Source organism: Microcaecilia unicolor, chromosome 10 (genome assembly GCF_901765095.1).
Source record: "Microcaecilia unicolor chromosome 10, aMicUni1.1, whole genome shotgun sequence".
NCBI lineage: Eukaryota > Metazoa > Chordata > Amphibia > Gymnophiona > Siphonopidae > Microcaecilia > Microcaecilia unicolor.
In genome coordinates, this window is record NC_044040.1 from 175,021,652 (window position 1) to 175,033,319 (window position 11,668).

Here is an 11,668-nt window from a genome sequence, read left to right on the forward strand (position 1 = left end):
CGCCTACTTGTGGTCTTGGTGCACCCAAATATAGGTGCCTGGTTATGGAGTTACCCCCATTTATGTCTAAATGATAACAGAATACCAACTTGTGTATTATGTTGTTTATTTTGCATCAGAATGGATTGTGCTTGACATGATTTGTACTGATATAAAATATATATAAGCAGGTATCAGAGCATGGAAACTTGGCAGGTTGCCTGTGCTAGTGTGAGATTAGCATGTACAGCAACAGTTTCTGAGAACAGGACTACTGATTACCACAAGTGTGTGACATTACATCCAGATACCTCCTGATACTTGGACGTATCTCGGAGTTTGAGAAGGGAAACACCACTACCAGTACCACATCCTGCCATCTGGCTTCGTGTCCACTCATAGAATGTTTACAGCAGTGATTTTCAACCTTTTTTTCATCTTGTGGCACACTGACAAGGCACAAATATTTTCAAGGCATACCATCAGTTTCTTTTAAGGTTATATATGTTATTTAACAAGCGAGTATTAAAATTGTTTAAAATTCCATAATTACATTTTTAATCATTGTGTTATCTTTATAGTTGAATATTTTTATTAAAGACACAAGTTGGCAAAAGGACAACAAAACACATCAAAGATAATGAAATTAGCCACAAATAACATGCATTCAGAAACATGAAAGGCACAGTTCAACAATATTCTGATTCTCATGTCATCTGAGCCATAGCAAAATAGCTCTGCACTACTAAGCACATTGTAAAAAAAAATACAAAACCTGAAAAAAATAATAACATACGTTTACAAATGTCAACAGTAGCACTAATTCCTATGACTCAAATAACAAGAACCCTACATATGAATAGGCAGCACTACAAATATTACCACTGGTAAAATAGAACAAATGGGGCAGAAGTTAAATGCCCACAGAATACTATACCTCAGTCACATGCCAAACAGACAGACCCTCACCAAATACAGAATGGGATCACAAATTAGAAATAGAGATACAACAACAAAAATTGAACAGGGAACCCCAAGAAGTCAAACTAGGCATGTATCACATCATGGGAGAAATGAAAACAGGAATGTATTTCCTCTTATGAAGAATATAATACAAATACATCCACGGTGGACATTTCCTAAACTAACATAGTTAATAAATTCTAAATAAAATACTTTTTTTCTATCTTTGTTTTCTGGATATTTTTCCCATCATGTTGGTCCTAATTTGTTTTTCTGCTTTCCTGTCTTCTCCTTTTTCCAGGGGCTGCTGTCCACTTCTCGTTTCTCTTTCCTCCTCTCTTCCTTATTAATCTGTCTCTGACATTGATCTTTCTCTTAGCTCTTTCTTTTTCTGCCTCTGTCAACTCTGATTTCAACTGCTTTCTCACCCTGCAGTCCTCCATCTACTTCTTTTTACTTTTTAAACTGCCTTTATTCCTTCAGTGTCGCTATGCTCATATTAGCCTTTTCCTCAAGTCAATTCATTGGCTCCCTATCCATTTCATTTGCATCGCTCATCAGGTTTGCAGGTCAGTTTGGAAGATGTTGAGGTTCTTATGTCACTTGACTTCCACTGTGCATGCCTCCATTTATGAGGTGTTCAGTGGACTCTGGCTTTCTAGTGGTGTCAGGTCACGGGGCATCTGAAGGATGCCATCTCAGTCACCCCAGAGTTGTGGCAATCCCTTCTCTGGTGGACAATTCTGACCAATTTGACTCACTTTCATTCCAAACTTCTCTCCCCCCCCCCCCCCCTTCAAAAAAAAAAATAATAATTTTGACCACAGATGCATCAAACCTGGAATGGTCTGCTCATGTAGATGAGCTTGACACCTAAAGTCACTGGGAACTCAGCTTCACATCAGTCTCCTGGAGCTGTGGACAATATGGAACACAGTAAAGGCTTTTTAAAGAGAGGCTGTTAAACCAAGTTATTCTGATCTAAACAATCAGGTTGCCATATACTATCTCGATTATTCAGATCTAAAAAATCAGGTTGCCATATACTTTCTCAACAAGTGATATGGGATCCTACTCTTTGTGTTAGGAAGCAGTCAGGATGTGACAGTAGGCCACTAGTCATGTCATGGTACTCAGAGCCACATACCCACATACTTGGGAAAAGACAATAATCTGGCATACAGACTGAGCAAGGTGATGCAACCGCACGAGTGGTCTCTCAGTATGAACGTTGCCATAAGATCTTCTGAGAGTGTGACACCCCTTGATTGATTTTTTTGCGAAAGTAACTCAGTACTGCTCCACACTCAGATCGCATGACAGACTAGCATTGTATGCTTTCCTCTTAGATTGATAGGAGGGCCTTCTGTATGCATATCATCCAATCCCTCTAATAGGGGAACTCAAGCAGGACCAGGGAACCATGATTCATCACGCCTTATTGGCCAAGGCAGATCTGGTTCCTCTTCTGGAGTTTTTGTCCTCTGAAGAACCTTGGAGGTAGGAGTGATTTTTTTTTTCTGACAGAGAATGAGGGGGTCTGTTGTGAATCCCAACCCCTAGTCCTTGGCCCTCGCAGCTTGGATGTTGAGAACATAGAACTTGCATCTCTTCAACTGCATCATGGTATTTCCAAGGTCCTGCTGGCTTCCAGGAAAGGTTCCTCTAAGAGGAGCATTACTTTCAAATATAGAGATTTGCTGTCTGGTGTGAGGGCAGGGCCCTTGTTCCTTTTTCTTGCCCTAAACAAATAGTGCTTGAGTACCTTCTACACCTCTCTGAGTCTGGTTTAAAACCCAACTCTGTAAGGGCTCACTTTAGTGCAATTAGTGCTTACCATCACCATGTAGAAGATAAGCCCATCTCTGTACAGGCTCTAGTTGTTCCTCTTCCACTATGTCATGGGACCTCAACGTCATCTCACGGTAATCTGTCTCCTGCTGTTCTCTGAGAACACCTGCTACAGTTGAGTAAGTTCTCTATATTTGTAGCTTTTTATGTTGAAAATAAGATTTCCAGTTCTTTGAGAATTGGTGTAACGTCCATTGATAAAATTGTGTGTAGATTTTGCCCCAAAATGTATTGTAAAACTCGGATGGCAATTTTGAAACTTGTACCTGTTTAGAGCATCCAATGTGGTATAGGATAGGTGAATGTTAAGTCTGAATTGTGCACAGTGAGGGTAATTCCATAAGGAGGCACTAATGTGTCTGTACACCTTAATAACAAAATTTTTCTAAGCTGCTTCACAAAATTAGACATTCTGTAAGAGAGGAGTGCTTTTGTGCCTGTTTGTGCTATTAGGATTGGTCTTGTATGTGTAAACCGACCTCTCTTCTTCCCTCATTCTTTATTTCTGTGGATAACACTTTCATACGCCTTGTCCCATAACCTTGCTGCCCTTTGAATCCTCTCACTCTTTTTCTGCACATAATCTAACAGACTGCTAAAACTGTCGTTTCTTTCTCTGTAACATCTCCAAAATTTGTCCTTTCCTTTCTGTGCATACTACCAAAACCTTTTATCCACTCTCTTTATCACCTCTCACTTAGATTACTGCAACTTGCTTCTCACAGGTCTCCCACTAAGCCATCTCTCTCCCCTTCAATCTGTTGAAAACTCTTTTGCACGACTTATATTCTGCCAGTGTCGCTGTACTCATATTAACCCTCTCCACAAGTCACTTCATTGGCTCCCTATCCATTTCTGCATACAGTTCAAACTGCTCTTAGTGATTTACAAGTGCATTCACTGCACAGCTCCTTAGTACCTCTCCACTCATTGCTCCCTACACATCTCCCTGGGAACTCTGTTCATCGAGTACATTTCTCTTATCTGTACCCTTCTCCTCCACTGTGAATGCTAGACTCCGTTCCCTTTATCTCGCTGCTCCATATGCCTGGAATAGACTTCCTGAATCAGTACACTAAGCTCCATCTCTGGCCATCTTCAAATCTAGACTAAAAGCCCAACTTTTTGAGGCTGCTTTTAACTCCTAACTCCTATTCACTTGTTCATTACCCATGTCTGTTTTATAATTCCCACCTTAAATAATTCCCTTATCCCTTATTTGTCCTGTTTGTCTTGATTAGATTGTAAGCTCTGTCAAGCAGGGACTCTCTCTTACATTTTCAGTGTACAACGCTGCTTTCCATATCATCATGCCGATCAATCCATAGACTGGTGGGTTGTGTCCATCTACCAGTAGGTGGAGATAGAGAGCAATCCTTTTGCCTCCCTATATGTGGTCATGTGCTGCCGGAAACTCCTCAGTATGTTCTCTATCTCAGCAGGTGGTGGTCACACACAGCAGCAGCTCTGGCTAGGTCTCCAAGCCTAATTCTTAGGTTTTGTTGAGTACCTGGGGTTGAGGGCTCTTCTTGAGCAAGTGCAAACCTGGTGGTGCCAGGTCCCTCCTTTTCTCCCCCCTCCCGCTGGCTCCGTTAAAAAAAAAAAAAAAAAAAATTGATCATCCTTTAAGAGCGTTTATTTCAACGTTTATATCAGTGTTTATTGCAGCTGCTCACTGGGACACCAGTTCGTTACAGCTCGGAGCGAGAAGCAGGTAATTTTACCTTTTATAGCGGGCAGGGGGTTCCCGTTCGGTCTCCACGTGACTTATGGCGTCGGAGGGCTGAGGGGCGCGAAGATTCGTTCCCCCGGACCGCGTGTGTGCGTCTAGCGGGGATGCGGGGGTTTCAAAGCCTGACTCGCCTTTGTTTGGGCGTCAGTTTGGAGTCCGGTCAGTGTCCCGGTTCTTCCTCTGGTGCGGCGGTTTTTTCCCGCCATAAGCGCCTATCCCCCACTGCTCGCCCCCCCATTTTGGCCGGCCACTCTGCTCGGACTGCTTCTTCTTGGGCCGCCCTCGAGGTGGGAGACGTTAATGCTATGGTTGCCCTTGATCCGGGCGACGGCAAGAAAGCGGCGAAAGTTAAGCGTCGTTCTTTCTGTGCGGCTCCTTCTCGGAGTTTTGCGCCGGATGCCATTTTGGATGCGCAGCATGTTTCCCCCCCTCCCCCCCCGCTCTTGTGAGCGCCGGTTGAGGGTGCGTCCAGGGCCGTGGCCCAGGCGGCAGAAGTGCACAGTCTAGGGGGTTCTCCCCTGAGTTCATTTTGCTGATGCATCAGGCTTTTCTTATGCTAAACGCTGCCCCGGCTCCCCCCTCTGATCAAGGGGTTGAGGCCTCCGGAAGCAAACGCCCTCGGGTGTACTTCCAGGCCCTAGAGGACTCTTGTCTCCTCTGATGTAGATGAGGGCAGCGTATCTGAGTTCTCCCAACGGTCCTTTGGGGATTCCTTGGAGGAGATGGATTCCCGCTCAGATGGATCGGATGACCCCTCTGCAGCACGGATCTTTCGCTCAGAGGATTTGGCCAACCTGTTAGTGCAGGCCATGAGCATTTTGAAGATTTCCTCTCCGGAGGACGTCTCTCCCTCAGCCTCTGTTGGCTCTGCCATTATGCTGGAGACGAAGCGCCCGCCTAGAACCTTCCACGTGCATGAAGCCATGCACACCTTGATTTCGGCTCATTGGGATTTCCCAGAAGCGAGCCTTAAAGTGGCTAGGGCTATGTCCCTCCTCTATCCTCTGCCTGAAGGTGAACGGGAGGCCTTTCTTGGGCCTACCGTGGATTCTTTAATCACTGCGGTGACTAAGAAAACGGCGTTGCCGGTGGAAGGTGGCACGGCCCTAAAGGACGCCCAAGACAGGAGATTGGAGGCGGCTTTAAAGTCGTCCGAGGCGGCTGCTTTAAGTTTGCAGGCCTCAATTTGCGGCTCCTATGTGGCCAGGGCGTGCCTGACGCTGGTGCAACGGGCTTCCCCCTCGGATCCTTTCTTGAGGGCTGATTGGCCAGCCCTGGAATCGGGCTTGGCCTACTTGGCAGACTTGCTGTATGATGTCTTGAGAGCCTCGGCTAAAGGTATGGCTCAGACAGTCTCTGCACGGCGGTGGCTTTGGCTAAAGCATTGGTCTGCTGACCACGCCTCTAAGTCTCGCCTGGCTAAGTTGCCTTTTAAAGGCAAGCTGCTCTTTGGGGTTGAGCTGGACAAGATTGTGACCGATCTCGGCACGTCTAAGGGCAAGAGGTTACCAGAGGTCAGGGCTCGGGCCAGTGGTGCCCGCCCCGGTTCCTCCAAAGGACGGTTTCAGGAAGCCCGTCAGTATCGCCCGGGCAAGTCGGGCTCCTCTGCCCCCTTTTCCTTCATAAGGAACTTCTCCCCCAAGCAGCATTCCTTTCGCAGAGACCGCCGTCCCGGAGGTGCCTCCTCCGGTCCTCCCCCCAGGGTCTCGTACCCAATGACGGGGCGCTGGTCCATGGCCCAGAGCAGATTGGAGGACGCCTATCCTCGTTCTGGGCGAGTGGACCTGGGTAACTTCAGACGCTTGGGTGCTGGAAGTCATCAGAGACAGCTACAAGCTAGAGTTCTGCCGACCCTTAAGAGACGGGTTTGTGCACTCTCCCTGCAAGTCTCCGGTCAAAGCTGTGGCAGTGCAGCAGACTTTGGACAACTCTGATCCGCCTGGGTGCGGTCGTTCCAGGCCAGAAGATCAGCTTGGCAAGGGACGTTACTCCATTTACTTTGAGGTACCAAGAAAGGAGGTTCTGTCCGGCCTATCCTCGACCTCAAAGGGGTCAATCGGGCCTTGTAAGTTCGGCACTTCCGGATGGAGACTCTCCACTCTGTTATAGCGGCAGTGCAGGCAGGGGAGTTCCTGGCATCCTTGGACATCAAGGAAGCTTACTTGCATATTCCCATCTGGCCTCCTCATCAACGCTTTCTGCGTTTTGCAGTTCTGAGCCGACACTTCCAGTTCAGAGCCCTCCCGTTCGGTTGGCTACTGCTCCGCGGACCTTCTCCAAAGTAATGGTGGTCATCGCGGCCTTCTACGCAGAAAGGAGTACAAGTCCATCCTTATCTGGACGACTGGTTGATCCGAGCCCCCTCTTATGCAGAGTGCGGCAGAGCTTCAGACCGGGTGATTGCTCTTTTGAGCCTCCTAGGGTGGATCATCAACTGGAGAAAAGCCAGCTGCGCCCGACTCAGTCCCTGGAGTATCTGGATTTGATTCGACTCCCAAGTGGGCAGAGTGTTCCTGCCAGACAATCGGATTGTTCAAGCTTCAGGCTCAGGTGGGACAAGTTCCTAGCAGCCTCTCCTCTTCGGGCTTGGGACTGTGTGCAGCTGTTGGGCTCTATGACGGCCACGATGGAAGTAGTGCCCTGGGCCAGGGCCCATATGAGACCTATACAGCTCTCTCTGCTGCAGCGATGGACTCCAGCTTCGGAGGATTACGCTGTGCGCCTTCCCTTGGATCCGGCGGTGCGCAAGGCGCTGAGCTGGTGGCTGAGGCCAGACAAGCTGTCCGCAGGAATGCCTCATGACCCCGGAGTGGTTTGTCGTCACGGCGGACGCCTCTTTGACGGCCTGGGGAGCCCACTACTTGGGAAGGACAGCGTAGGGGCTCTGGTCCCCTGCAGAGGCAAAGTGGTCTATCAACCTCCTGGAACTCAGAGCCATTCGGTTGGCGCCTTTGGAGTTTCTCCCGGTCCTTGCGTTGAAGCCAGTACGGGTCCGGTCAGACAATGCCACGGCCGTGGCCTATGTCAATCGCCAGGGAGGTACCATGAGCGCCCCTCTAGCCAAGGAGGCCGTGAAGCTATGCCTGTGTGCGGAAGCAAACCTGGAACAGCTGTCAGCGGCCCACATTGCGGGAGTCATGAATACTGCTCAGGCCTTCTTGGACATCACGAAGCGCTGGGGCCAGCCGAGCCTAGATCTGAGGGTGTCATCAGCCAATTGCCAAGTGCCGTTCTTTTTCAGCAGAGGAAGGGACCCTCGATCTCTGGAGTAGAGTGCTCTTCTCCAACAGTGGCCCGACACAGGAGCTTATCTATATGTTCCCGCCTTGGCCCATGTTGGGCAGGGTGCTAGGCCTGGTGGCAAAGCATCCGGGCCAGATAATCCTGGTGAATCCGGATTGGCCCAGACGTCCCTGGTATGCGGACTTGATCAGGCTGTCAGTGGACGGCCCTCTGCAGCTGCCAGCGGAGCGGGCCTGTTGCATCAGGGTCCCGTGGTAATGGAGGATCCCTCCCCCTTTGGTCTTTCGGCCTGGCTATTGAGCGGCAGAGTCTGAGGAAGAAGGGCTTCTCGGACAAGGTCATCGCCACTATGCTTGAGAGCAAGGAAGCGCTCTACCTCTACTGCTTATGCCAGGGTTTGGCATACCTTTGCATCGTGGTGTGAGGCAGGCTCACTTTCTCCCTTCACTGCTCCAATTTCTTCAGTATTGGCGTTCCTGCAAGAAGGTCTGGAAAAAGGCCTGTCGCTCAGTTCCCTTAAGATCCAGGTAGCAGCTCTTGCTTGCTTCAGGGGTCACCTGAAGGGTGCTTCCCTGGCCTCGCAGCCAGATGTGGTACGCTTTCTCAAGGGAGTTAATCACCTGAGCCCTCCTCTGCACTCAGTGGTACCTGCGTGGAATCTCAATCTGGTGCTAAGAGCCTTGCAGAAGCCGCCTTGTGAACCCTTGTTGAGGGCATCTCTGAAAGACCTGACGTTGAAAGCAGTCTTTTTGGTGGCTATCGCTTCAGCCAGAAGAGTTTCCGAGCTCCAGGCGCTATCATGTCGGGAGCCCTTTCTGCAGTTCACTGAGGCAGGAGTGTCTATTCGCACAGTGCCTTCCTTCCTGCCCAAGATTGTTTCTCGCTTCCATGTGAATCAGCAGCTCTGTCTACCCTCCTTTCGTAGGGAGGACTACCCAGAGGAGTGCTCTGCTCTCAAATATCTAGATGTGAGACGAGTCATCATCAGATACTTGGAAGTGACCAATGATTTCCGGAAATCGGATCATCTGTTTGTGCTGTTCGCAGGTCCTCGTAAGGGTCTGCAGGCTGCCAAGCCTACAGTGGCACGATGGGTCAAGGAAACCATTGCAGCGGCTTATGTGGCCGCGGGGAAGGTGCCGCCTATCCAGCTGAAGGCTCACTCCACTAGAGCACAGGCGGCCTTGATGGCAGAGGCCGGGTCCATCTCCTTGGAAGAGATTTGTAGGGCGGAAACTTGGGCATCGGCTCATACCTTCTCCAGACATTACCGCTTGATTGTGGCTGCTCGGGCGGAGGCCCGGTTTGGAGCTTCAGTGTTGCGGTCAGGGATTTCTAAGTCCCGCCCTGGGTGAGTACTGCTTCGGTACATCCCACCAGTCTATGGATTGATCAGCATGATGATATGGAAGGTAAAATTATGTATCATACCTGATAATTTTCTTTCCATTAATCATAGCCGATCAATCCATAGCCCCTCCCAGATATCTGTACTGTTTATATTCTGGTTGCATTTCAGGTTCAAGTTTAGTCTTCAGTTCCTGTTCAGGAGGACTTCGTGTTCAAGTCTTTTCCATTGGATTCTTCAGGAGTTGAGGCGATTTTGTGTTACAGTGAGCTGCTGCATTCCTCTCCCCTCCGTTTTATGGGGCTGGATTGAGACCTAAATTCTGCCGGCGCTCCCTCCCGCTTCGTACGGCTGTAGGGCAGCTTTGTACCCCTCCCACTTCAGCGGTGTTAGGGTCAGTCAGCTCCTGTTGCGGTTGCAGGATAAGCCAGATCCCCCCGCATCGGCGGGTGTGGTGTCCCTCCCCCGCTCCGCGGGGATGAGCTGGACGGACTCCCCTCCCCCACTTGTGTGGGGATGAGCTGGGTTGATTCCCCTCCCCTGTTTCGGCGGTGGTGAGCTGGGCAGAGTGTCCCTTTGTGGGTGTAATTCTCTAAGTGCTGAGTCCTGCGGATGGAGCTTTGATATCGACATACTGAGGAGTTTCCGGCAGCACATGACCACATATAGGGAGGCAAAAGGATTGCTCTCTATCTCCACCTGCTGGTAGATGGACACAACCCACCAGTCTATGGATTGATCGGCTATGATTAATGGAAAGAAAATTATCAGGTATGATACATAATTTTACCATGTCTAGTAGTGCTATAGAAATAATTAGTAGTAAGTTGTAGTAGTATTTAATGAGATGCATGTATAAGTGATAATTCTTCTGTTCTATATGCTCAGATTACCCCCAGTTTGGATAAATAAGTGGATTAGCAACTTAGATAAACTGGATATGAATGTTAAAACAGGATATCTAGGGCTTGGCTTGTCAATATCGTTTTCCATAGATGTAGAATGTTGAATGTTCATGAATCATTGTGGAGCACATCAAGGATTAGACTAGTAAAAACTTTAGAATCTGAATTTAATAGGTTTTTCAGAGGCCAGAAGCACCTTGAAGAAAGGGTAAAACGTATCATTTTATTAGTCGAACAGTAGATAATGTTTCTTTTATACATGATTTTTGCTTACAGGATGTCCCGGATGACCTTGATGGTGCTCCTATTGAGGAAGAATTAGATGGTGCACTTTTAGAAGATGTAGACGGAATTCCTATTGATGGTGCGCCTATTGATGACATTGATGGAGTCCCTATTAAGACGCTTGATGATGACATTGATGGTATACCATGTAAGAAGATTTCCATTACTATTCTTTGGAGAGTATGCTGTCAATATTTTTCTTGATGGATTAATAGAAAATGCACCAAAAGTCTTTGTGAACATTTGTCATGTTAAGGTTTTAAAGAAGAAATATTTAGGTCTAGAATTTGGTTTCGAGCAGCAGAAAGCAATACAAAACTCTATTTTTAGAATAAAAAAATGTATGACTGAATAGTTTGTTTTAGGTGTATTCTGCAAATAACTGTATACATCTTGAGGTTTCTTTTGTCCCAATCTTTGTATGCACAAACAAGTGCATAGGGGGAAAGGCTGAAACAGAAGAAGTAATGACCTGCAGGATGATGGGGAACGGGCGCCCATCACCCAAAGCAATGGTGGGTCTCCACCCCCTTTCTACACCTACACTTGCATATCTTTTCTCCTACTTTTCATTTTAGCTTTAGATTTAGCTGACAGTTTTTCATTGGTAGCCAAGGCAAGATTATATTCAAGTACAGAGGTATATCCCTGTTCAAGAGGGCTTGGAATCTAAAATCTGTTAACTTGCATAAATGCGTTTAACACAATTTATTAATAAACTAGCCGTTAAGCCCGTTAAAACGGGCGAGTGTTGGTATGCTCTATTTTGATGTCTAACTCCCTCCCAGCTCCAAGGCCCCTTTCCCTCCTCCCTCCCTCCTTCCCTCCCAGCTCCAAGGCCATCTGTCCCTCCCTCCCAGCTCCAAGGCCCCCCCGCCCTCCCTCCCAGCCAGCTCCAAGGCCCCCCCTCTGTCCATCCCTCCCAGCTCCAAGGCCCCTCTCCTTCTGACCTCCCATGTCCAGCATCCTCCCTCCTTCCCTGCCAGCTCCAAGGCCCTCTGGCCCTCCCTCCTAGCTCCAAGGCCCCCTCCCGTCCCAGCTCTAAGGCCCAAGTTCCAAGGCCCCCCCTCCCTCCCAGCTCCAAGGCTCCCCTCTGTCCATCCCTCCCAGCTCCAAGGCCCCCCTCCTGAGACCTCCCATGTCCAGCATTTCTCCTGCCCCCCCCCCCCCCTCCACCCGGGCTGGGCCCTCTCCTCTCCATTAAACGTACAGCACCTCACCTCTGAAACTGCATCAGGCAGATCGCCTCCCGTAGGCCTTCCTTCCCTGCCTGTGTCCCGCCCTCATGTGACGTAACGTCGGTGAGGGCGGGATACAGGCAGGGAAGGAAGGCCGACGGGAGCTGATCTGCCTGCTGCGGTT

The 11,668-nt window shown here is 48.8% G+C and overlaps 1 protein-coding gene across 4 annotated transcripts in view; it reads left to right on the forward strand.

The window, feature by feature from the left end:
• The window catches only part of U2SURP (U2 snRNP associated SURP domain containing), a 178,660-nt gene that overhangs the window by 125,426 nt on the left and 41,566 nt on the right, over positions 1-11,668 (forward strand). For 2 of the 4 annotated variants that reach the window (XM_030216897.1, XM_030216899.1), the window contains exon 19: positions 10,296-10,454. In XM_030216897.1, the coding sequence (XP_030072757.1) occupies positions 10,296-10,454 (159 nt within the window). The remainder of the gene's footprint in view (positions 1-10,295; positions 10,455-11,668) is intronic. The other 2 variants (XM_030216898.1, XM_030216900.1) reach the window with 1 other exon arrangement.